The 25,268-nt window shown below is 46.2% G+C and overlaps 1 protein-coding gene across 1 annotated transcript in view; it reads right to left on the bottom strand.

Annotated features, from left to right (window-relative positions):
- KIAA2012 (KIAA2012 ortholog) overlaps positions 1 to 25,268 on the bottom strand; it is a 123,160-nt gene that overhangs the window by 87,977 nt on the left and 9,915 nt on the right. Inside the window, exons 3-9 of the mRNA XM_058664287.1 lie at positions 13,278 to 13,437; positions 11,122 to 11,277; positions 6,993 to 7,135; positions 5,803 to 5,965; positions 4,758 to 4,900; positions 2,627 to 2,795; positions 1 to 144 (exon numbers count right to left, since the gene is read on the bottom strand). Coding sequence (XP_058520270.1) covers positions 1 to 144; positions 2,627 to 2,795; positions 4,758 to 4,900; positions 5,803 to 5,965; positions 6,993 to 7,135; positions 11,122 to 11,277; positions 13,278 to 13,437 — 1,078 coding nt within the window. The remainder of the gene's footprint in view (positions 145 to 2,626; positions 2,796 to 4,757; positions 4,901 to 5,802; positions 5,966 to 6,992; positions 7,136 to 11,121; positions 11,278 to 13,277; positions 13,438 to 25,268) is intronic.

The raw sequence follows: 25,268 nt of genomic DNA, 5'->3' as shown, positions 1-25,268 counted from the left end.
CTTGAGGTGAGAGCATGGCCCTGCTTGTGTCCACTGGGAGATGCACCCTTAACTTTCGTGGTCTTCGGGCCTGCTTCAGGGGAGGCCTCTGTGCAGACCTGGTCCCCATTTCCACTTCCGGTTTTGACTCAGAGCATGGAGCACCTAGGAGAAACAGAGAAAGCAAAGCTGTCACTGACGTATTGACAAGATATTTCTGTTGGGACCTATGCCCTGATGGATGACAGTTTCTGATCTGGCTGGTCCTGGAGTTGGCTGAGGATTTTATTTGATTTTGCCTTCCCTCAGTTTGCATGAAGCTTCTGAGGGTTGTGGAGGAAAGAAAGGGGAGAAAGCACCCCCTCCACCCCTCAGCTAGCTTTCTTTTAATTTTATTCCAATTTTTCCCTTTTATGACATGACGGCAAGATGAATGTAGCTACAAGTTTTAAGAATCTGGTTTGGGCTGGCACCATGGTTTAGCGGAATTAGCTTCACACTGTGTCGCCAGCCTCCCAGGATGGGAATCAGGTTGTGTCCTGGCTGCTCCACTTCTGATCCAGATTCCTGCTTATGGTCTAGGAAAGCAGCGGAATATACACCAAAACTTTGGGATCCTGTAGCCATGTCGGAGAACTGGAGGTAGCTCCTGGCTCCTGGGTTCAGACTGCCTAGTTTCAGCCACTATAGCCATTTAGGGAGTGAATCAGCAGATGGAAGATCTCTTTAAATCTCTCTTTAAATCTGCCTTTCAAATAAAAACTTTTGAAAAAGAGAAAAATTAAAACTTCAGAAAATAAAAAATCTGGTTCATGATGATCTTGTGACATTCATGTAAAAGTCATCATGGAAAACAAGGCTGTAATGGCCAGCACTGGGTCAAGAGCCAGAAACTTCTGCCAGGTCTTCCAAGCAGGTGGCAGGGCTCAAACACTTAGGCCATTTTCCACTGCTTTCCTCAGGCTATTAACAGGGCGCTAGATTAGAAGTGAAACAGCCAGGACGTGAACCTATACCCGTACAGAATGCTGGCATTGTGAGCTACAGTTTTATGTATCATGCCATAATGCCAGCCCTAGAGTTCAGGGGAGAGGGAGATAGAGAGAGAGAGAGAGATATCCTTCATCGGCTGATTGGGAGTGAGGAATTCCACCTAGATCTCCCAAATGGAGAGCAAAAGCCCAAGCTATTGGGTCATTCTCTGCTGCCCTCCCAGGCATGGAGCTGGATCAGAAGTGGAACCCATATGGAATGTGAAGGAAAGATAGGAGTTCACATGCAGGGACTTACCCCACTGTACCATAACACCAGTGTCAAAAACAATTAGATTGGGCCCAGTGCCATGGCCTAGCAGCTGAAGTCCTTGCCTTGAACACTCCAGGATCCCATATGGGCGCTGGTTCTAATCCCGGCAGCCCTGCTTTCCATCCAGCTCCCTGTTTGTGGCCTGGGAAAGCAGTTGAGGATGACCCAAAGCCTTGGAATCTGCACCCACGTGGGAGACCCGGAAGAGGATCTGGGCTCCTGGCACTGGCCATTGTGGTCACTTGGGGAGTGAATCATCAGATGGAAGATATTTCTCTCTGTCTCCTTTTCTCTGTATATCTGACTTTGCAAGTTCCCCTTTGGAACTGATTCTGCTAGAACCTCACTCAGAAACACAGAATCTCTTTACCCTGGTAAGTACTGTAGTGTTCACCCCTTACAGAGGAAGAGCAGGAAAATGATGCTTTGGACCAGCTTTTTTTTTCTTTTTTTTTTTTTTTTTGATCTTTGTTTCATAAAACGAAGATCCAAAGATCCTTTTCACCTTAGTTGTCAAGAAATTCAGCTAAATTCATTGCTTACCTGTAGCAGTGAAACAATCCCAGATGTCTGCCAGCATTTCCCGTCCCCCCCCTTAACTGGCTTGTATTTCAGGGATAGCTGTCTTCTTTCATACTCTATTTTTTGTGTGTGTGGGAATCTGGTTCATGATGACCAAAATATTCTTGTACCTTTTTGACATTCACAGTGCACCGAATTCATTTATGTGTATGCCTATTTTCCTTTCTATTTCACAGCTCAGCAAATAGTACTGGTTAATAAAAAGTTCAAAAAATATTTTTAAAAATGGAAGTGGGGGGTTGGTGCCATGGCATTGCACATTGGGCCTCTACCTGTGGTGCTGGCATTCCATGTGGGCACTGATTTGAGTTCTGGCAGCTCCACTCCTGATCTAACTCCCTGCTAACATACTAGGGTGGGCAGTGGAGGATGGCCCAGGTTCTTTGGCCTCTGTGCCCATGTGGGAGACCTTGAAGAGTCTTCTGGCTCCCAGACTGGCCCAGTTTTCCATTGTAGCCATTTGGAGAATGCACCAGTGGATGCAAGACCTCTCTGTCGTTTCCTCTCTTTGTGTCCCTGTGAATCAGTCTCTCAAATCTAAACCAGCCGTTTGTTTTAAAAATGGAAGTGAATGTGACCGGAGTAGACCTACTTCTTTATCCTACCCCTTTTTCCCCTTCCTTTGGAACATTATCTGACAAGAATCTGGGGAAGGTTAGCCATGATTTGCGAGCAGCATGGATTGGCAGGACCCCAAATCTCAGTCCTTTCTGGACCATTTGAGTTTCCCCAGAGGGACACTCATTCACCGGGGACTTACCTCTTCTTATGGCTTTGTCTTTTGGTGGGTGTCGGGTGTGGAAGTGGATCTCCACTGGGAAAATGAAGAGTTCTATTGGGGGCTCAAGGGATTTAAGCTGGTTCCTCAAAGGCAACAGGACCTTGCATGGGTCTTCAGAGATAGGAGGTAATTTCAAAGCTTTGGGCACCTGGAAAAAATTGAAATACAAAACCAACATGGCAGGGATCAAAACCCCACTGCTCACAAGTAGTAAATGATACAGAGTCTTGTCGTATCCTCTGCACCAGGAGCAGCTAGGGGAAGTAGAGCTTGGCAAGTTGGGAACCTGCATCTGGCTTTGGCGGCGCTGCTCGGTCTCCTGGGAGCATGGCATACGGTACTGTGTTACTCAGGCCTCTGATTCCTCTGTGCATTACCAACATGATCAATCTAATGGCCTTGAAAGGGTGGAGAGCCTTTATCCTGCAGCCAGGGAAACGGACAAAAGACGAAAAAGACAGAGCTGATCCCAGCTATGCGTACTCAAAGTGAGAAATCACAGCCTCTGCTGGTGAGCGGCAATAAGCCAAGTGCGGAACTCTGACGTGCAGCTGCTAAGGTAGGAAGTGGCTGAAACAAGAAGATGAGTCCAGATTTGCTCACCTCTCCAGGCCCTTTGCCCTTCCTCTGTGAAGCAGGAGTGAGCATAATGCCTGCCTCACAAGGCCGTGGAGAGAAATAACTGAGTTCGTATTCGTAATTACAATAGTATTTGGAACTTGGATTATTGTTGCCACAAGTGATAAGTACATAGGCTTTGAGAGCAGTCTCCTTTCTTGTTGGTTTAACAGCCAAACCAGCCACTGGCAGAAAACCAAAGCTTCTCCTCTCTTACTACATGAACACAGCTGAAACAGAAGAACTGTGCGTCAAAATCAGCAATTAGTTTGGCCAAGATTTTTTTCTGTCCCTGCACACACAGACACAAAACATATATGGGTTTGCAATAGAGAGAAAAAGATAGACAGCTATTAGGGATAGTATACTTCCTGTTACTAATCATTTAGAAGGGGCTGAAAATTTCTTAGTTGGCACCTTTGAACATATGAACATGGCTTTATGAAATGTGTATGTGTGCTGGGTTTCAAAGAGCTGCATTTCACAGAAGGAAAACATAAAACCATCTCTACTTTTTCAGTGCCCGAAAAGAAAAAAAAGTGATCAGAAACACACATTAGCTTTGTGTGTGTTTAGAGTTGATGGAGGAAGGAAATTCAACCAAATAAGACTGGCTAATATTTATAATTTGGAGATATTAAGAAAAATGATTAACCAAATATATGCACATAGGATCTTTATGTTCCTGGAGACCTTCACTGCCCAGGTGCCAGCTGCCCACCAAATGCCCTTTCTTGAATGCTGACCTTGTGTGTTTTCTTGAACAAGGTTTGCTTTGAGAAGTCTGTGCGGAATCTCAGACAATTTGTGTGAGGTATGACTCACAAGCCACGCCTTAATTTCTTAATTCTAATTAAAACTTGACATAGAGTTTTAATACAGTGGAAAATGATGCTTTCCTCGGGCACCGTATCCCTGGGTTGAGGGAAGGGATGTCTCTCCTGTGAGCTTGGCTCTGTTCGGGGATGGCCCAGGTATGAGAAGGAGGGCTTTCTTTAGGCCCATGCCGGTTCTGGCAAGTCAGGTCTGCATTTTATTTCTGGTCCAAAGAACCTTTGTGATGTGATGAAAAGACTCCGATTAGCTCAAATACCGGAACTCTGGGAAAATACTAAACACACTAAAAGCAACCCTGTGCTTCCCAAGGACTCTGCGATTGAACAAAACCTTGCTTGACCAGGACAGTTGCTTACAAACTCGAATGCTGTTGTCCTTGCATGTTTACAAATCTTCCCAACCCCTCAGCCGAACAAAGGAAAGGATTTTGTTGCCACAAGAGAGTATGATAAGAACATAGGCTTTAAGGTGGAATTAGGGACAGCCCAGATCCCTTATTCTTTGCCATTTTGTTAACTTCAAGCAAATGACTGCAGCTCTAAGTGAGCTCCACCAGCCAGTTGAGAAGCTGGAGAAGCAGGTTCTCTCTTGAGACATCCCTCTGAATGATCGTGTGTCTAGGGGGTACAAATCACACACACTCTCTCACACATACCTTTTTCTTCTTTAGTTCCCCTGGGGTGTGCTTCTCCAAACCAGTGGCAGATGCTATGGGAGGGAAATGGAGTTTTTCAGCTGTGGGTTCCTCTAACAGGGGGCCACTTCTGGTCTTGAGGAGTTGTACAATCTCTTTTCTGTCTGTGGAAAAAGGATGGGAAGGAGAACTTATTAGCTGCAGGTCTGGAGGGGGAAGAAAGTTGACACTCAACTTAAATCCCTTTTTGGCTGATGGGAAGAAAGGCACGGAGAGTTCCTAGAGCACAGACAGTGGTGGCTTTGGCTGGGACAGGTGCACAGGGACTCCTGGTCTCATGACCTGAGTCATGTTCTTACTAGCCGAGTCAGATGATAGAGAGAATGATAATAATAAAAAATGTATTAAGAGACAGATATAGAGGAAAGAATTATACAAAGTATTTTATATGTATTGACTTGGTCAGTTCCCACAATAGCTTCACAGAAGTAGTTTGCCCAAGCTCACAGCCAGGAAGTTGGGGAATAACTGGAACCCAGACAGTAAGGTTGCAGAATGGGCAAGGTGAAACACGAAGCAAGGTGGGGACTGACGGAGTCCCATTCCCAAGCCCATTCAGACTCTGTTACTTATTTTTTTAATATTTATTTCTATTATTTTATTTTACTTAAAAGTTAAAGTTACAGAGAGAGAAACAGAGGTCTTTTGGTTCAGTCCCCAAATGGTTGCAATGGCCAGGGGTGGGCTGATCTGAAGCTGGAGCCAGGAGATTCTTCCAGATCTCCCACGTGGGTTCAGGGGCTCAAAACCTTGGATCATTCTCCTCCTCTGCTTTCCAAGGCCATTAGGAAGCTGGATTGGAAGTGGAAAAGCTGGATCTTGAATAGTGCCCATATGGGATGCTGGCAAAGCAGGCAGAGAATTAGCCTGTGTCAGCCCCTGGACTCTGTTACTGTCTAAGCTGAGCAGCCCAAGGAAGTGATGTTCAGCATATCTCAGCATTCTTAGATAAACTCTGCACTAGTAGGTTTTTCCAGATCACAGTGTGAGACACAGGGCTCCTTACCCCTAAGGTTTGCCTTCCGACTGGAAAAGGCACCTCCATAGTATGTAATGTGGGACGTGGGGCCCAGGAGCCAAGAATGATGGGTGTGTGCCTGGCTGGAGGCTGTTCTGGAGGTCTGCTGGGGCTTTTCATTGTGGCTTTCCTGGGATGCTTCTGACGTGTCCTAGAAACAACAGATACACAGTGCTGTAAACAGGGGGCCAGAAACAGAGCACTCAGGTGCCATTCATGGTAAGCCCCCATGGCTAGACCCATGGTTCCAAGGGCGTGAAATGGCTTTCACAGCCTGGGAAGAATACAAGCAAGCATACCATAGCAAGATCTCTGATGGTAATTAATTACAATAAAACATTTTCTACACTGCTGCTAGAAAGAATGACATTTAAACATACCTGACCTATAATGCTTTCTTGCAAAAATGATTTTTAAATCAAATGAAATGCTAGTCTCATTGTTGTCATCCATCATAAAATGTCTTCCTCCTCTCACCATCCACCATGTGGTTCTTCTATTCCTGCTCTGCTCGGCACGTGGCCTTCTCATGAGTCAAGCAAATTCACATTTTTTGTTGCATGAACAACTTTTCTTGCATATCCACACACATGCCCACACATACAACAAACATTTTGCCATTCATGAAGCCTTTCTACATTTCAACTCTTTTAATTCTCATGGTAACTTTATGAGATATACTAAAATGCATGGATATCAATTTTTTGGCACCCAAACAAACCTATCTTGCGCAGGCTCATCACAACTGGTAAATGAAACAGGATTCAAATCAATCTTTTCCAAGCTTAAGGCCAACAGTTCTTTTCCCTGGATAAGACCACAGTAGTGGCCCACATGGGATGAAGAGTCAGGGTGGCATTTGTAGCAAGTCATTCTGGAAAGTCCCAAGTTTAACAAATGAAGCCACTGATGTTACCCCAGAATCTTTTTGAAGGACTCCACATCTAAACATGCACAGAGACTTCTTGGAAGGAGCACGCAGAAGGCAGCTTTTCCCCAATAGCTGTGAGGTCCCTTTGGCAGAGAACAGTGCCAAGGTTCCACAGGTGGCACTTTAGGAGATGGGGGTCTGAAGGACCCCATCTCCTTTCTTACCTGCAGATACCCCAGGAAATGGCAAAGGGAGAGAGAATCCCCTCTGAAGACAAGAAGAGCATGACAGATGCTGGACGCGGTACCTTGGCTCTGGGTGCCTTTTCCTGCTGGGGCTGCTTCCTCAGTGGCAGCCTGGAGGGCCCCTGACTGCTGTGGTTGTCAGCTCCAGAGTCCTGCTCCATGCATCCTCCATACCCAGCTTCCCCTTCCTGCAGACCTCGGTGATCTGCAAAGGTGAACAGTAGCTCAGCTCAGTGCTGTTGCTGCCTCCAAGCTGCCTCCCTGCTTGCTTCTCTGAGCTAAAGGTCCTTGTTCCTTTCCTTCTACTGCCTGCTGTTTCTGAAAGCACCTGCATGGAAGTGGCAGCTGGGGCTGGGAGGGTTGGAGTGGAAGCAGTGCCGCATTGGGGGATCAAGAGACTCATGGGCGGGTCTCCCTCAGAGAGTTTCCTCATCTGTAAAATGGGCACACTGACTGCTGGCCCTTGTTTCCTTGCAGAGTTTTCTGGAGCTCAAATAGGACAGTGAATGTGACAGTCCTTTGCATACTGTGAGGGTTGCTGAGTGTTGTTGGGATGGCCCAGTCTACTGCAGGCTGCTTGCTGGTGGAGAAACCTCTGCCTAATGCAGCGGCAAGGCGGGCCTCAACGCAACTCCTTCGCTGGCAGCCCTCGGGGAGGATCTGAGTCAACAGATGACTCTAGTGTGGTTAGCAAATCTTTCATCAATGGCTGAAGGGGTCCTGCAGCTATTTTCAGCACTCAGGGTGGATTTGGGGCTGAGACAGTGTGGCAAACCTGCTGTTGTTGGCAGCCAAGCTCTAGGGGCACCTCTGCTCCCAGCAGGTTGCTGTCAAATGGGGGCTCTGGAAGTCATGGGGAGGGAGCACTGGGCTGCCAGGAGCTCCTCCTCCTCTCCCCCAGCCAGCCTCCTCCCACGCTGCCCTCTTTATCATGCCCACCTGGGTGTTCTGTCTAGCCTCCAATGCTCACACATGGGCCTCCTTGCCCCTAGTAGCCTTTCTTCCTCCTTCTCACCCCTTCTCTCCCCATCCCCCCGCTGGCTGCTCAAGGTTTCTCTGGGTTGGAAGAGATGCCAACAGAACTGGTAGGAGAGATGTAGGCATGGGGAATCCCTTAATCTGAGCTGGCCCAGGGTCACATTGGGCCTGCCCCCACAAGGGCTCCAAGTCCTGTGTGCAGCACTAAAGACCTTGTAGGGTACTACATAATGATCCTTTGGGGTCCATCAGACTCCAGGTCCACCATTCCTTGACAAATGCATTGGGAACCAAATGCATCTCAGGCTGGAGGAAGGGGGTGTTAGAAGCAGGGGGAAGTGGAGAAACAATTTGCTCTTTGGCTCTAGCCCACAGGAGATAGACTTCTCAAACTTTGATAGTTTTTTTCATCAGTAAACATCACTGGGCTCATTTAATCACGCTTCATAGAAACAGGGTTGTAGAAAGAGGACCATAAAACAGTTTCTTTCTATCTCAAATATGGATTCAGATCATCCAAATAAGGAATGCAGATCCCATTACTGACATTTTGCAGGTGTACAGAGTGGAACCGAAGTGACCTGGCCAACATCACATGGTTAGGAGATCTGGGATTTGAAGCCAGGACTCTTGCTACTTCTCTAGATTAAGTATCTGGAAAGGAGAGAGAAGTCAAGGGGCTATAAAGTTAAAAATCAATGCCAATCAGACAGGGTTCCAGTTACAGCTTCTTGGTTCAGCTCCTTTTACTTCTTCAAAACTTCATGTCTTTGGCCCCTGTGATCATGGACAATTGGGCACTGCAATTAGCTAGTAATTATTCTTATAAGCCACAAGCTAGGAAGGTCTGTAATTACTGTTTATTGAGCACTTACTATGTGCCAGGTATGGCACATCATTCTGCTTTACTCCCACATATAGCCCTTGAGGTAAAGGTGGGAGTGTTCGTTTTATTTTATAGACAAGGCGACTGAGGCTTAGGGAGGTCACATAACCCAGGCTCCTGTGTTGGCGACCATAGGTTTCACCATGGCTGTCTACGGCCTGATTGTGACCTTGGTATATGGCACTACTTGGTCCATGAAACAGGCAGTGTTTGACCAGCTGCAGAAACATAGGCAGTGCTAGCCTCAATGGTGTGTTGGAATCCTAAGGCATCAACATTTAAGGATATTAACCGGAGACAGTAGTTTTGCAAAGAAAGAGGAGATAAGGCAACGGGGAGACAGTGTGCCATCTGGGGAAGGGCAGCAGCTTCTCACACAGGGACAACCCAGTGAGGCCATTTGATTTCTTTAGGGGTCCAGCATCAACTGGCTTCAAGAGCTGTTGATCCACACCGGCCAAGTGCATAAAGACGGATGTACAGATGGGAGTATTAACTTAGAAAGAGAACTATGACTGCCTGACCAGCATCCTTCACATGGACAGACAGTGCTGGGGCCAGAGTCATGATTCACACCACACATGTTGCCTGGAGTGCTTGCTGGCACCAAGCTCTGAGGACTTGCCATGTTCTCCATTCCTTCAACTAGCCAGATCCTCTCCTAATTCTGACCTGACTCTCCCCACCAAAGACTAGGCTTGATCAGGCACTACCATGGTTTTTAGAAAATTCCTTATTCATTCCATAAAGATTACTTCTACATTATGCTAATCCCTGTTTTTTTCTTTTCTCAAGGCTATGCTAACAGCAAATGTTTTCAGCTTTGTCCTTTCCAGTGATTTCCCCCTCTCTTTCCCCAAAGCAACTCTGGCTTTTAATGTTACAAGTTCCCAAGATTGACACAGTAGATAACCAGAAACTTAACATGGTTCAATGACTTCCTCAAGATCTTACATTTTGTAAATGAGAGAATGCCATTGCTACAGATATCTGGCTTCAAAGTCAGAAAACTTTTCACATAATATTGCCATAAAAATCACAGGATTAAAGAATAATGAAGAGGAACAGACTAAGAAATTATCTAGCATCTCATCTAGACCAGAGCTGTCCTGGCAGAGTACCATTAGCCTCATGTGGCTATTTAAATACAAATTAATTTAAAAATCCAGTTTCACAGTTAGTTGTACAAGCTATATTCCAAGTGTTCAAAAGCTAAGCGGAGCTAAATTCCTACCATACTGGATGGTAATGATAAAATATTCCATCATTGCAGAAAGTACTATTGGACAGTGCTAGACTAACCAATCCTCTCACTTTACAGATGAGGAACATGAAATCCAGATTTGACCTAATTTGGGGGAACTCCTATTTAAGATATTAAAAATGCAAACTCCAGAGCAGGTGTTGTGGCATATCTGGTTAAGTTGCTGCTTGCTATGCTCACATTTCATATTAGAGTGTTGGTTTGAGTCTACTTCCCATCCAGCTTCCAGGTAATGTGCCTGCAAAGGGAGTAGAGGGTGGTCCAATAGCTTGGGTTCCTGCTATTCATGTGGAAGACCCACAAGGAATTCTGGGATCCTGCTAGGATCCCGCCTAGTCTGATACTGGCTATGGCCATTCAGGGAGTGATTCAGCAAATGGAAAAACCTGTTTCCCTTTGTCACTCTGCCTTTCATTTGAATAAATAAAACTTAAAAAAAAATCCAGGGAACACCTGGCATTACTGTAGTCTGACAACAAGGAGCAGCACAACTTCTTCTGTCCTCCAACACCCCCATCCCACGGACATAGCAGGGAAGACAGAAACATTTATCTTACTCATCTTCCCCTCTTCCAACCCTTTCCACCCTAATCAGAGGCCCACATGGGTCTGCGACCTCCCCACCTCTGTAATAAACATAAAAAATATTAACTTTTTAAAATCCAGGGACCAGTACTGTGGCATAGTGTATAAAGCTGCTGCCAATGGTACCGGCATCCCATATGGGTGGCAGCTGGAATCCAGCCACTCCAGATTCAGCTTCCTGCTAATGCACCTGGGAAAGCAGCAGCAGATGCCTAAATGGCTGCGCTTCTGAGTTACTGGGATACTCCGAAGAAGCTTCAGGCTCCCAGCCTCCGCCTGGCCCAGGCCTGGCCATTAGTGATGAATCACAGATGGAAGATTCTCTCTCTCTCTCTCTCTGACTCTTTCTCTTTCTCTTCTCTTCTCGTCTCTCTCTCTCTCTCTCTCTCTCTCTCTCTCTCTGACTCTTTCAAATAAATACATACATTGTTAAAAATAATACAAATATTTGAGAACTTGTCATAAGATCTACATGTACCTTGTTCAAGAGATTTTCCTTGTTGGCTCCAAAGTGGAGGGAAGACAGGCAGGAGGTGGTATTTTGGGGGTACACCTGAAAGATCTTGTTGAGGTCTGAGATTCTTTGGTACATTAGGTTGACTGTCCTGGAGCAGCACAGAGTCCTTGATGTATCCTGAAGAGGTATGTCAGGAGTTACTTGGAGAAATACTGGCTACTAACCTAGAGGTCTTGGCAATAATGACAAGGATTCCCACCTGTACTAGCCTTGGCTTTGGGCAGCACCCAGTAAGGGAGACAATTAGAATATGGGAGGGATGGGAAAAAATCAAATAGAACCCATAGATGCTTCTCCCTCTACCACCTTGGACGTTTCTGGTCCTGTGCCACTTGCGTGCTGCTCCTACATCACCATTTCTGAGCAGTGGCTCTTCCTGGAGGAAGACACATAGCTGCTCCATGTGGGGTGGGAGAGAGGCTCACCCACCTCACAGGAGACACCAGTGAGGGCAGGTGGATCCGCTTTTTTTCTTGGCTCCCAGTCAACAGTCTTTTCAATTGAGCCATCTTCCAGGTATTTGCTGAGGACTTATCAATTGGTCTCTCTGCTATAGGCAGTAGGAGAGATACAACACACTCATAGTCTACTACAGAGACAAAACACCAGGCTCAACTATGTGACCCTAAACATCTGCATGATATAGAGCCAGGAAACAGAAGCTCATTGTAGACTGGTGTTGTCAGAGAAGCCCTTGTCAAAGACATGGTGGCCTTGAAGGTTGGGAAGGACTCACCCTGGGAATGAAAAGGAGACTCAGGGAACACAATAGCATCACAAGGTGGTGAGCTCTGAGGTGTGGGGGGAGAGGGAGGCAAGGGCCACTGGGCTCTTGCCTGAGTGTCACTGCTGTTACCCCAACTTGAGGACCTCACTTTCAAGAGGGGCTCTGGAGAAGAAGGATGTTAAGAAGGCTAAGAAAGCACACATGCAAGTCTTCTTTTAAACCATGCATTAGGATACATGTTTTCTATGGAAGGGGCCACAAGATTCTCATGGAGGGGGTCTGAGATTTTACTGATGCTATTAAGGGCCTCCATTGTTGAAGTCATTGGGCCCAGTCTGTGGGAGCAGTGGCCCATCCACCACTTACCACACCGAAGATAAGCACGTTTGCTTAAGAGGCTCTCCTTCACAAGGGTTAAATAAATGGAGCTGCTGACCACTGTGGGACTAACAGACATGCCCATGTCTCATTTTGTTTCAAGTCACCAGTGACTGGGGAAGGGTTATCTATTTCTTCTGGTCCTGCCTATTTGTTGGTGCTGAAGAAACGGCAAGCAACCAAGCCAGTACTGGAAAACCTTACTTCTCCCCCTGCTCTCATCCCCAGTAGGTTTGCCAAATAAAACACAGGGTGCCCAGTTACATTTGAATTCCAGGTCAACAATGAATACTTTTCTGGTAGAAGTATGTTCTAAACATTGCAAGTGTTACTGGGGGTGGGTGTGGGTGTACCTGTGCTAAATCTGGCAGCTCTAATTCCCAACCACTTCCTGTTTTCATTTCCAAGCCTTTGCAGAGAGCATCTGGGGTCTCCGTTCAGCAGAGGGGCGTCCATTTCCCATGTGGGTTGTGCTGCAGAGTCCCTAGCAGGAAATGTTAACACTGCCACTTCCTGGAAGACCTGAGATCACCTTGAATGGAGAGAACTAGGGAATGCTGCGGTGATGTTGAGCTGTGGGTGTGGGAGGGCTCTGGGTTTTGGTTCCAGTTTTACTTTTGGCTGGATGACCCTGGACACAATTCACTTTGCTTCACTGGACCTCTTTTTCTTTCATCTCCTAAAAGGTGGGGCTGATCTGAAAGACCCCTGAAGCCTCTGAATGGGGAAGGATGATGGGAAGAATACTCTAAGGTTCAGGTGTGGAGTCTGGAAGGAGGGAGTGAAGACAAGATGCTAGACTGTCCTTCTTCCCCACGGATTGGGAATGGAAGAGGGGCAAGAACAGTGATAGAGGTTTATGAAGTGACCAGGTATGGCGACCTTCCCCTTGCTTTAACCCCAAACTGGGTCTGAAATCCTGATGTTTCATTCCTTGGTAGGAAGTATTGTCTCATACCAGAATGTGAGGTAGGATGGCTCAGGGCCCCCCTGCCCTGCTTTCCCCACTGACCTGCACACTGGAACTTGTACATGGTGTCTGGGGGCCATGCCCGCAAGAGGTCTCGGAGGTATCTCTTGGCTGAATACCCAGGTTGGATCTGCTGCTGGGCCTGGCTCTCTGGCTGGCTTTGGAAGTAGAGGTGAGGTCGCCAGGCTCTGTCCTGCTCCCTCTGTTGGGACATCAGTCAGGAAACAGCATCACTGCTGAGCCTTGAGTGTCCCAATGACACGGGGGCGGGTGGTAGCACAATCCTCAACAGTAACCCAGAAAGTCCCAGAAGGTGCCAGAAGGCACCAAAAACAGTCTCAGCTAACAGACATAAACCAAGAGTTTACAGAGTGAAGCTCCAAAAGGCCCCTACAGATTTGTAATTGGAAGGAGAAGGAGAAATGACAAATTCCAGACCCCCATCTTGAGATAAAGCCTTAAGGCAGGATAAATGCCTGTGGAAATGATTTTAGTGCCCTCAAAGATGGCCCTGGAGGGCAATGGGAAAGCCAGTATGCATGTTGGCACTCAAATGTTTGTAAGATGAATAACAACATGACAGGACAACCATGTCTGTGTTCAGGGGAAACCTGGCATGTTGAGACTATCTGGCCCTGCTGCTCTTCATTTCAGCTGCAGAGAATTTTGGGGGACCCTACCCCACTGGCCATGACATTGTGGGGAGTCATTATGAATAATAACATTTTACACGTGTCTAAGGATTTACACTATCCACAGAACCTACACCTCCTTGTAATCCCATAGGATGGACTGAATTAATACCGCCACTTAAGTGACGCAGAAACCCATGGGTTGATTGGCTAAGCATAAAAATGGCAAGCATACAGTACCTATGTTGACACCTCTCACCTTTCTGCTTGCTAATGGCAGACATCACTAATCCATCATAGCATTCTTGGCTGCTGAATGAAACATGATCTGAATCTCTTTTCCCTGTAAAACTTTTAGGGGCAAGTGTGGTGGTGCAGCAAGCTAATCTTCTGCTAAAGAGCCGGTATGTCATGTGGGGGGTGCTGGTTTGTGTCCTGGTTGTCCCACTTTCAGCTCAGCTCTCTTCTTGTGGCCTGTGAAAGTGGTTGAGGATGGTTCAGATCCTTGGGCCCCTGCACCCATGTGGGAGATCCAGAAGAAGCTCCTGGCTCTTGGTTTTGGATCAGCACAGCTCTGGCTGTTGCAGCTATTTAGGAATGGGGTTAAGATTTATTTATTTTTGTTTGAAAGGCAGAGTCTACTGGTTCACTCCCCAAATGGCTTCAATAGCCAAAGCTGGGACAATCTGAAGCTAAGAGCCAAGACCTTCTTCTGGGTCCCCCACATGGGTGCAGGGGCCCAAGGACTTAAGCCATGTTCTGATGCCTCCCTAGGCACATTAGCAGGGAAATGGATCAAAAGTGGAGCAGCTAGCACTTGAACTGGAACACCTGTAATACAGACAACAGCTTAACATGTTACAACACAGTGCCAGCTCCTAATTTTTAAATTAAGGCATAATTTATAAATCAGAACATGCACAGAGCTTAGAGGTAAGTTTGATAAATGATGAACAATTGCATATAGTTTTTTAACCAGCACAGAAAACACTTTCTCAGCCCAGAATCCCCCTCGTGCCCCTTCCAGTGTTCTCGCAGCCACCTCACAGTCACTATCTGGGTTTCTAGCACCATGGACTACTTTTTCTGTTTTTGCACTTCACATAATGGAAACATGCAGCACACATTCTCTGAAACTCCATGGAAGCGATCTGCAAGCAGGAACTGGTACAAGAGCTAAAACCCATTTTCTCTATGCTTGGTTAAGCAGCTCCCCCAAGGCAAAAACATAGACTGGGAATATACAGGAGAGCTTAGTCTGTTATTTGCTCTATAGCAGAATGAACACAGATTGATTTCCTCTTGGATTTTGTAGACTGGACAGTCCAAGATCAAGGGGTCTGAATGAAGGGGGGGCCTTTGGACTGTGTTGTCCAATGGTAGGAGGCAGGACAAGAGTGTACATATGCACACACATATACACACACTTACACAAGGAGTGGGCTAAGCACATCCTTCCATCAGAAACTACTCCTATAGCAACAGCATTCTTCAGTTATGAGAGCAAAGCTCTCATGGACCAAACACCTTTGCAAAGGTCCTCTGCTGTGTTGGGATTAAATTCCAGCACATGAACTTGGGAGGACACATTCAAAGCATAACAGAGTAGAAGGCTCAGCTGGTCAGTTGAGGGGTTGGAACTGGAATCCAGGGCTTCAAAATCCGTATTAGTGTAAGCCTTCCTATCCTTCCAGAACTTGTCATTCCATCAATGGACCCCAGGACTTCACCCCATGAACCAGCTTGACATCAGAGCCAGAAGCAAAAATGATTTCAAAGCATGGACCTCAGTAAGGTGACCCAGATTAACTATAAGGCTAGAGAGGCCAGCATTTTCTCACATCCTGGGATGCAGTAAGACATGAATCAACAAGCTGAAGCAATGAAAAAGGTGATTGATTATGAGCTATAGCAGGAGGACCAAAGTATAGTGAGTACCGGGATTGGTTAATTCAGGGCTTTGATGGCTCTGACATCAATCCATAGTCATCAAATCTATGCTGGCTTAAAGGCCTGCGGAGCCTAAAAGTGCACAGAGCAGGAACACCAACTGCATCCAGAATGTGTGAGCAAGAGAGAGAAGTAGGAAGTCTGGTAAGAAAGCCTGGAAAGGACCCGGGTGTTTGGATTTGAGGCCTGTTCTGCCTCATAGAGACTTCAGGATCTGGGATGAGCCTTGGGACCTTTCAGAATCTCTCTCTAAAAAAGCAGCTAAGGTGGGGGAAATCTGTGAATTTTGTAATAAAAACCAGAAGAGTCTGATTTCATAGAGCCCAACATAGAATAGGGTTTGGGCATCACTCAGAACTCCATGCCCTAATGAATGAGTAGCTCTAATGCTAGCCCCATCCTTTGTCAACTGCCCAAATGATAGTACTTTCTGCACTACAGACTACCTGCTTCGTAGTGCTTTTTGATTATATACATGAAATATGAGAGGTCTTCAAAAAGTTCACAGAAACGCCTATTACAAAAAAGAAGCTATGTATAGATATCAAATTCTTGCACCAAAATAAGTTTAATGTTCCCCAAGCCCTTTAAACCCCCTTTTCAATCTGTCTTTCACTCCTTCTGGCCTTCCCTCCCTATCTTTCTCATACACATGGAAGTGTTTTCTCATTTCCCATGCTCCCAGTGAGAAGCCGGGAGAACCCAGTGAGAAGACTGAGCAGAGGCTGTGAGATCAATCCCACCCTGGTGGGGTACGTGTCTTTAAGCAACTTCATTACTCTCCAATTTCACTTAATGTCCACAGTGGATGAATTCAATGAGCTAAGGGATGTAAAACGCATATTCAATACTTAGCACATAGGAGGTGGTCAACAGATGTTAGAATTTTTCTCTATCCCCCTAGTCAGTGCGTGGGAGACTATGTTACTGCCACAACATGCCTTATCCTCACTTCCTTTTGCTAACAGATCCCCCAGTTTTGTGATATCCCAGACACTGGCATTCCCAGACTTCATGGTTGCTGGAAGGGACAACATGACCTAGTTGTGACCCATGAGACTTAAGGAGATGCTGGGGTGTCTTTGCTTCTTTGACAAGGGGCGGCTGTACAAGGATGGCTTGCTAGCTCCTTCCTGCTCTGAACCCAAACAGGGTCTCCGAAAGCCTGGGAGCCATCGTGCAAGCATGCACTAAGACTCCAGGGAAAAATTACAACATTCCAAGGATGGTGGAGGAAATGGACAGAACTCAAGTCTTCCATGACTTTGGATGCCACCTGGTCAAGCATGGAAGTCCTGTCTCTAAACTCTGTCACTTGATGCTGTAGCTGGGATGGATGTGGCAGGTCCTCAGGTCTGGTCCTCAGAGTGGCAGTGGTGGGAGGATCTTTATGAAAGGGATCCCAATGTGAAGCCATCAGGTCAATGGGAGACATAGGGTACTTTAGCTTCCAAGCTTCTCAGGCCTCTTGTTAGGCACAGTGACCATTCTCTGTCATGCTGTCCTGTCATTTATCATGAAGGTCTCACCAGAGTTGAGCTGATGCTGGCATTGTGCCCTTGGATCTAGAAATGGTGAGCTACTAAACAAACCTCTTTGCCCTATAAAGTTAATTTGTTTTGTGCATTTTGTTATAGTAACAAGAAAAAAGAGACTACTACCCTGCAGATAATTAAATCTCTTCATTGTATAAATCAGGGTTTGGTGATCTTTAGGAACTAGGTAATATTACTTAAAGATTTATTTACTCAAGACATGTTAACACAGAGAGGAGAGACAGAATGAGAAAGAGAAATTTTTCATTCATTGGTTCTGTCCCCAAGTGGCCACACAATACCCAAGATTGGAGTAGGAGCCAGGAACTCCATCCTGGTATTCCCCCTGGAAGAGGCCCAAGTCCTTGGACCATCTTCCACTGCCTTCCTAGGCATATCAGCAGGAAGTTAGATTGGAAATGGAGTAGCTGGGACTCAAATTCACATTTCAGTATGGGATGCTAGAATCACAAGTTGTGGCTTAATTTGCTGTACCACAACATCTGCCTCAATAATGAATACTTCGGGTTTTGTAGGCCTTATGACTTTTATTCTAACTACTCAACCTATCCCTGTAGTGCAACAATACTTATAAATAATGTGTAAATAAATAGTCATGCTTGTATTCCAGTAAAACTATTTGCACAAAAAAATGGTGAGCAAGATTTGGCCAGGAAGTTATGTGCTGACTTAAGCCACCAGTAATCGCTGACAGTCATGAAGCCTCTTGCCTTGAACTGCAGCATGTGAATCTGAAGACTTGAGAAGAGCTGGGGAAGAAGCACTGGATAAAAAGTGATGAAGGACCCAAGAAACTGTTCAATTCATCTGGACAATAAGATGCTGGACTCTATGCTTGGTATATGTTTGCAAAGAAAGAATCTTGATTGAATTTGAACTGTAATGCTGCAACAAGGTGGAAGAATCCACCATGGGGGAAGGGCACGGGGAGGGGTTGGGGGATTCCCAGAGCCTATGAAACTGTCACATAATGCAATGTAATTAATAATAAAAAAAAAAGGAAAGGAAAGAAAAAAAAAATATAATCCTACATATTTGGAGTAAAAGTAATAAAAATACTAAAAAAAAAGTGATGGAGACAGAGGAATAATTAAGAAATGAGTATCAGATAAAAGAACACAAAACTTATTTTTCAATGGGGTTTGCTCTTTAGGAATTTATAAATTAAGTGAATACTTGATATTCAAACATGGAACCTCTGTTACTATCTTGACAATTTATGTGGCAAGCACTTCAAGGGCAAAGAATTGGAAAATTTGGCCCCCACATAGTCTTGAATTTTTTCCAGAGGAAATAAAAGTGAGGACTGTAGAGAGGACAAGGAAGCTAAGTGACACTTCCATAGCCTTCCCTTTTTCACGCAATAAATATTTGGCAGGAGCTTTCTGTTCATCAGGCATCGCATTAGGCCCTGGGACTAAGCTGAGGACTAAGATCCCCTAAGACCTCTTCTAGGTGAAGCAGAATCTTGTTTCTTCCCTGCCAAGCTTTTTTCAACTGACCTGTCTCTGCATATGGCAATCCCAGCTCTTCCACCGCACTAGGGTCCCTGTGCTTGCAGTATGGTGCTTGAGTCAGCTCCACAGCCAACTTGCCTCCACTGTCAGGCATTCCAGAAGTGTCAGCTTGGTCCTGCAGCTTGACTGGGTGACTTATTCAATAGTGCAGGCGGTGTTCATTCAGAGCTAAAGAATCTCTTGGTCTGGAGTTTGGGCTTTGTCCATATGTTGTTGCTGAGTCTGAAAGCTGATTTTGTCTTCTCTACAAGGGTGCTTTAGCCAGCTCATGGAAAAATGAATAAAAATGATAAGCTTATTTTGGTATTAAAAAAAAAGGAAACTCAAAAATGCTTCCTTAATAATGTACATTTTCCATGAACTTTCAGAAGTTTACTCATATTCACTTCCTGTCACAGCTGTAACAAACCAGTTGCTCAGGCTTCCATACCCATGGGTTTTGTATTTGGAAATTCATCCAAACACAGGTGGGAAATATTTTGTTTTAACAATTGTGTCTGTTCCAGAGTATTTATACCAGGCATTATAAGTGATCCAGAAATGCTTTCACATAAATGGGAACACTTGCCTAGGTTCTATGCAAATGCAGTGCCATCTGATAGAAGGGACTTGGACATCCCTGGGTATCAGTCTTGGGCAACCATTCCCCATGGACAGTAATTGAAGTGTACTACATACTTGGTATTTGGAGTGGGTCTCACTGGGCTAGAACTGAGGTATTGGTAGATCTGCGTTCCTTCCTTCCTTCCAGGGGAAATGTCGGTCCCTGCCCTCCTGCAGCGTTCACAGGCAGTCTGTGCTGCTCGGCCTCAGCCCCCATCTCCACAGCTGGCAACATTGGGTTGAAGCTTCTCATGATGCCCTCTCTTTGGTTCTTCTACTTTAAAGGATCCCTGTCATCCAAATAAACTCAGATCATTGCTCCAGGTTCAGGCCTCTAATTGACAGCCTTAAATTCATCTTCCATGGACCTTTCCTTTGCCATGTAACTAACAGTCAAATTCCAAGGATTAAGAAGTAGGTAATTGTGGTGGTAGTGATACATTATTCTGCCCATTATGGCTTCTTTTTCCTTGTTTTATACTTTCTCATTTTTCTCCAGTCTCAAGGTTTCTCTCAATTCAAAAACTGCTTGTGAAATTGGTAAATAGAGACACATTGCATTGGAGAAGGCAAAGCTCTTGGGAAAGCCCAGGAGATCAATCAGGGGGAAACATATTTATTCATTCTAACCTGTTAAGTGATATTTCAAGTGGAAAAAGAACAGCTCTAAGAGGGCATGTATGTTACAGTCACAACCTCACAAAAGTGTGTCTTACATATGCATAACCACAGTGGAAACACTGGGAAAAAACAAAGTGCCGACACTGGATATAAGATTACAGGTGATTCTTTGTTACGAAATTAGATTTCAGCAACACAGCTAAGGTTACCTTTATCAACAGAAAACATGTTCACAACCACCTGGTTTCATTGCACAAAACCCTCTGCTCGAATGTTACTCTAAAACATAAAATGAGACAGAGGAGAGCCAGGAGGACAGTTTCTAGAACAGGGAAGTCCAACAGACTGCAGGAGGCCGACTGAAGTGGATGACCGCGAACTGCTCAGGCTCACCTTGGCCTTTGTCAGTCACCTCCAGCTACAGGTTTCTTCTTGGATTATTCGCCGGAGTAATTAGCCTGGAGAGTGACCTGGGAGCCACACTCCACCGTATGTGCTGCCTTAGGGGGTCTCCAATATCATTCTCTGCCCAGGGAACTGGCAGGATGGAAGGGGCGGTGGCACTGCGTTCACTCCCAGCAGACAGGGAGTGGCCCTGTGCCAGAGTGCCCAGGAAGGCCTGGACGACCAGCTGTCCCCTGACTGCAGAGGTTGGCACAGGCTTTGTGCACAGGAGTCAAGCAGAGAGGTGGACATAGAGACACCCACAAATTCCAGGACATGCAATCACCCCTCAGCTGCTTCTTGACGTGTTTTCAGTGGCAGCTCCACCCTCCTCCCCCCCCCCCCGTGGTGCCTAATCACCCTGACCTGCTGTCCATGCCTCACGTACCCCCTCCTGGAAGCCGCTTTAGATTCTTATTTTTTATTTTTTATTTTTTATTTTTTTTGGGGGGGTCAGAAGCATTCACAAGCTCTCACCTTCTCTACACTCGCACGGCGTGTTCCAAGATGGCAGCCCAGCTCCTCTCACAGGCCGAGGCTCCTCGAGTCAAGTGCGTAGGGACATCTTCCCGCCTCCATCGCTAGACTGCGCTCCGGCCAGGAGAGGTGGGAGCCTCCTGGCGGTTCCTGTCCCCGCTGGCTGTTGCCCCTTGCGGCTCCTCTGTGGAGAGGAGGACCCCGTCGGGGCGGGGCCTCTCTCCACCCGCCCAGAGGGGCTTGTTGCCACTGGGAAGCCAGGGAGCAGAGAGCTGGCGGGCTTCCTGGGGTCAGCGTGCTCTGCCAAAGGCCTCAGAACTGAGAGGGACGGCTCATTGTTGTCACACCTGTGCGGGTGTGACAGGAGCCAGCCCTGGTGTCTGCCAGGTGAGTGTAATTGGAGTAGAGTGGGGGCAGGGAGTGAGGGGGTTGTTGTGAGGCCGCTGGCAGCGGTGGAGCCAGAAAAGGCTTCCTCCTGAGGAGGTTCAGCATTATGCCAACATGGCAGCTCCCAGCCAGCCTTTCCTCATGGACTTCATGTCTGTGAAAGAGGCTCCCTCTCCTACGAGATATCCTTGGCGACCGTGTACTCCTGGATCCGGGCCATAAAGAAGTGCCTCACCAAGTGGCTTGCATTTGTCTCGTTAAGGCAATGTTGTAATGAGGCTTGATTCCTGACTAAACCCTTCAGCTTCAAAGACTTGAACCGCTGTGTGTCACAGACATAAAGGCTCAAGGGCCAGAATTGCCAATAGCTGAAATGAAACCCCGTTTCCTTTAAGAACACGGTCGGCCTGAGTTTGTCTTTATGGCTTATAGCTGTGTGACAATGGTGAAATCACTTCACCCATACATACCTCAATGTCTGTTTCTGTCATACGAGGTTGACAGGAGTATATTCCTTATATGTAAAATATGAAGTTAGACCCTTACAGCATACATACAAATTAATTCAAAATATGGGGGGCTGGCATTATGGTGTAGTGGGTACAGCCACCTCCAGTATTCCATATGAGCACTGGTTTGTATCCCAGCTGTTCCACTTCTAATGCAACTCCCTGCTAATGGTCTGGGAAGAGCGGCAGAAGATGGCTCAAGGGCTTGGGCCTCTAGACCCATGTGGGAGAATCAGATGAGGCTCCTGGCTTCAGCCTTGCTCAGTTCTGGCCCTTAATTTAAGGATTAAAGCAGTAGATGATAGATCTCTCCCTCTCTGTGGAACTCTTTCAACTAAATAACTCTTTAAAAAATTAGCTCAAAGTGGAGCAAAGAACTAAATGTAAGAGCTAGAATAGAAAACTTAAGGGCAAAGCTTCTTGACATTAGATTTGGTAATGATTTCTTGGGTTGACACCAAAACAACAAGCAGAAAAAAGTGAAATTCATAAAAATTATAAACTTTTCTGTTTCAAAGAATATAGTCAACAGAGTAAAATGATAACCTGTAGAAGGGGTAAAGCTATTTGAAAGTCTATATCTATAAAAGATTAATATTTAAGAGGTAGACATTTGATACAATGTTACGATGCCTCTGGGGTGACTGCATTCCGTATAGGGGTGCATGGGTTTGAGTTCTGGAAGGCATCAGGTGATAGCTTAATTACTTAGGTCCCTGTCACTCACATGGAAAACGGACAGAATTCCAGGCTATTGGCTTCCACCTAGTTCAGACCTGGTTGCTGATGAATATTTGGGGAGTAAACCAGAAGTTGAAAAATATCTTTCTCTGTCTCTTTTTTATAAAAATGAAAATAAAACATTTAAAAGATTAATATTTATAATAGTTCAAAATTCCTATAACTCAAGAGCAACAAAACAATCTTAAACATTTTTTTTTTAAAGATTTATTCATTTTATTACAGCCAGATATACACAGAGGAGGAGAGACAGAGAGGAAGATCTTCCGTCCTATGATTCACTCCCCAAGTGAGCCGCAACGGGCCGATGCGCGCCGATCCGATGCCGGGAACCTGGAACCTCTTCCGGGTCTCCCACGTGGGTACAGTGTCCCAATGCATTGGGCCGTCCTCAACTGCTTTCCCAGGCCACAAGCAGGGAGCTGGATGGGAAGTGGAGCTGCAGGGATTAGAACCGGCGCCCATATGGGATCCCGGGGCTTTCAAGGCGAGGACTTTAGCCGCTAGACCACGCCGCCGGGCCCTAAACATTTTTTAATTATATTTTTGACAATCTTTACATAGTTAATTAGGGTAAAAAAGGTTCAAGGGCTATAGGGAAGTGGGTAAGACTATTATTTCCATATTGTTTCCTTCAGGTTTAAAGGGGGGTTTTAAGGGAGAAGGCCCATCCAATTTTCCACCCTCCTCAGGTCCCAGATGTAGGGCATGCTCCGAGGTTCTTGCTCAAGTGGTTTTGATGGTTCACCAATTATGAATCGCTGCCAATCTTGCCACTCCAAGCACGATGAGGTTGTTGAAGAATCCACTGATTGACATAGTCCATCATAGAGTCTCTGTTTGCCTCATATTTCGCTGCCAACATATAGCTGAGGTGATGGATTGACCTATTCTGTCTTCTGTCTTTTCTTGGTTAGGGTTCTGAGTCTGCCATTTTGACTGGGGAGATCTCCAAAGAAACTTTGTCTGAGGTGTTCTCAGGCCAGATTCTTGTATGTACTAGCAAGCACAGGGCCCAGCACAGTCCATCGCCCTGATCAGCTGGTGGTTGCAATTGCTGGGTTGGTTCTGTTTTCAGCCCCGACCTCCACTGGAACCAGTGGGTGTTGCAGTCCTGCCTGGTTCTGCCCAGCACATATTCGGCCCTCACATAAACCAGTGGGAGCTACAGCCCAATCAGAGAAACCCACAATAACCCCCACCAGGCCTGCCCCCACCCTGGTTTGCCAGTATGTGCAACAGCAGTCCAGTCTGTCCCACACCCCATTCGGCTCTTGTACATGCCAATGGGTATTAAAGCTTAGTTCCATCTAACCAGTTCCACTATGCAGCCCACACAGATGCTGTTGAGTGTCTGTCTAGCCACTCCAGCCCCTCTCCTAGTTTTCATGCGTTCCCGTGGAAGTGGTAACCCAAGAGGGAGGAGCCCACTATTTCCCTCCCAGGTCTCTCTCACTCCCAGATTATGCAGTCTCCAGGTGATTCTGTGGTTTGACTTGACAGAATTAGCCCCCAGTGCCAGCTTCTGTTGCAGCTCATGCTGCAGCTAAGCCCAAACAACCCTCACCCACTTTAATTTTGGTGTTTGCACCAGTAGGAATAATCTGCCCAGCCTGGCTTTTCCCTGATCTGGTCCACATGAGGCGCACAGGTGTTGTAGCCCTGCCCAGTCTGGTCTGCCCCCATCCGAGCTCATGCTCTCCAGTGGGAGTAGCTGTCCAGGAAGGGAACCTGTAGGAGGACATTGTGACCCTAGAAGGTCAGTGAGCACAGGATTACAGTTGATTGGACAATATTTGTATGATGAACAACTGAATGGATGTCTTGTGTGTGACTGATTGGATATCCTTTGCATGAGAACAACTGAATGGCTACCTTTTGTATACCTGATGAGATATCATTTGTGTAAGAACAGTTGAGTGGGAAGTAATATACAAGGCAAAAGGACTTCCACACTAAGGCGTAGAAACAGTTGATGGTTCTGTTGATGAACTGAGTATCTCTACCCTAATCCTGTATGACCCTCAGCATATAAAGTCTGTTGCCCCTAATAAATTTTGGCTATTGATCATCAATCAGTAGTCCATGCGTGTTATTATCGGCTCTGTGCACCAAGTCCATCGCTGCAGGACAGTGACAGGAACTACCCCTTATTCCCCTGCTATCTCTGCCCCCTCTCTTCCTGGTTCTCATGCATGCTGGTTGGGTGCTGCGGTCATATCCGGTACAGGCAACCTCACCTTGGCATTCCATATTGTGCACTGGTTTTAAGAGCAACAAAACAATCTAATTTAAAAACAAATGGAGGGCCCAGTGGCATAGCCTAGCAGCTAAAGTCCTCGCCTTGAACGCGCCAGGATCCCATATGGGCACCGGTTCTAATCCCAGCAGCTCCACTTCCCATCCAGCTCTCTGCTTGTGGCCTGGGAAAGCAATCGAGGACAGCCCAAAGCCTTGGGACCCTGCACCCGCGTGGGAGACCTGGAGAAGAAAGTTCCTGGCTCCTGGCTCCTGGTTTTGGATCGGCGCAGCACCGGCTGTTGAGGTCACCTGGAGAGTGAATCATTGGATGGAAGATATTTCTCTCTGTCTCTCC

Source organism: Ochotona princeps, chromosome 5 (genome assembly GCF_030435755.1).
Source record: "Ochotona princeps isolate mOchPri1 chromosome 5, mOchPri1.hap1, whole genome shotgun sequence".
NCBI classification, from domain to species: Eukaryota; Metazoa; Chordata; class Mammalia; order Lagomorpha; family Ochotonidae; genus Ochotona; species Ochotona princeps.
Note: the sequence above shows the minus strand (reverse complement) of the source record. Positions and strands in the feature narration are given on the sequence as shown.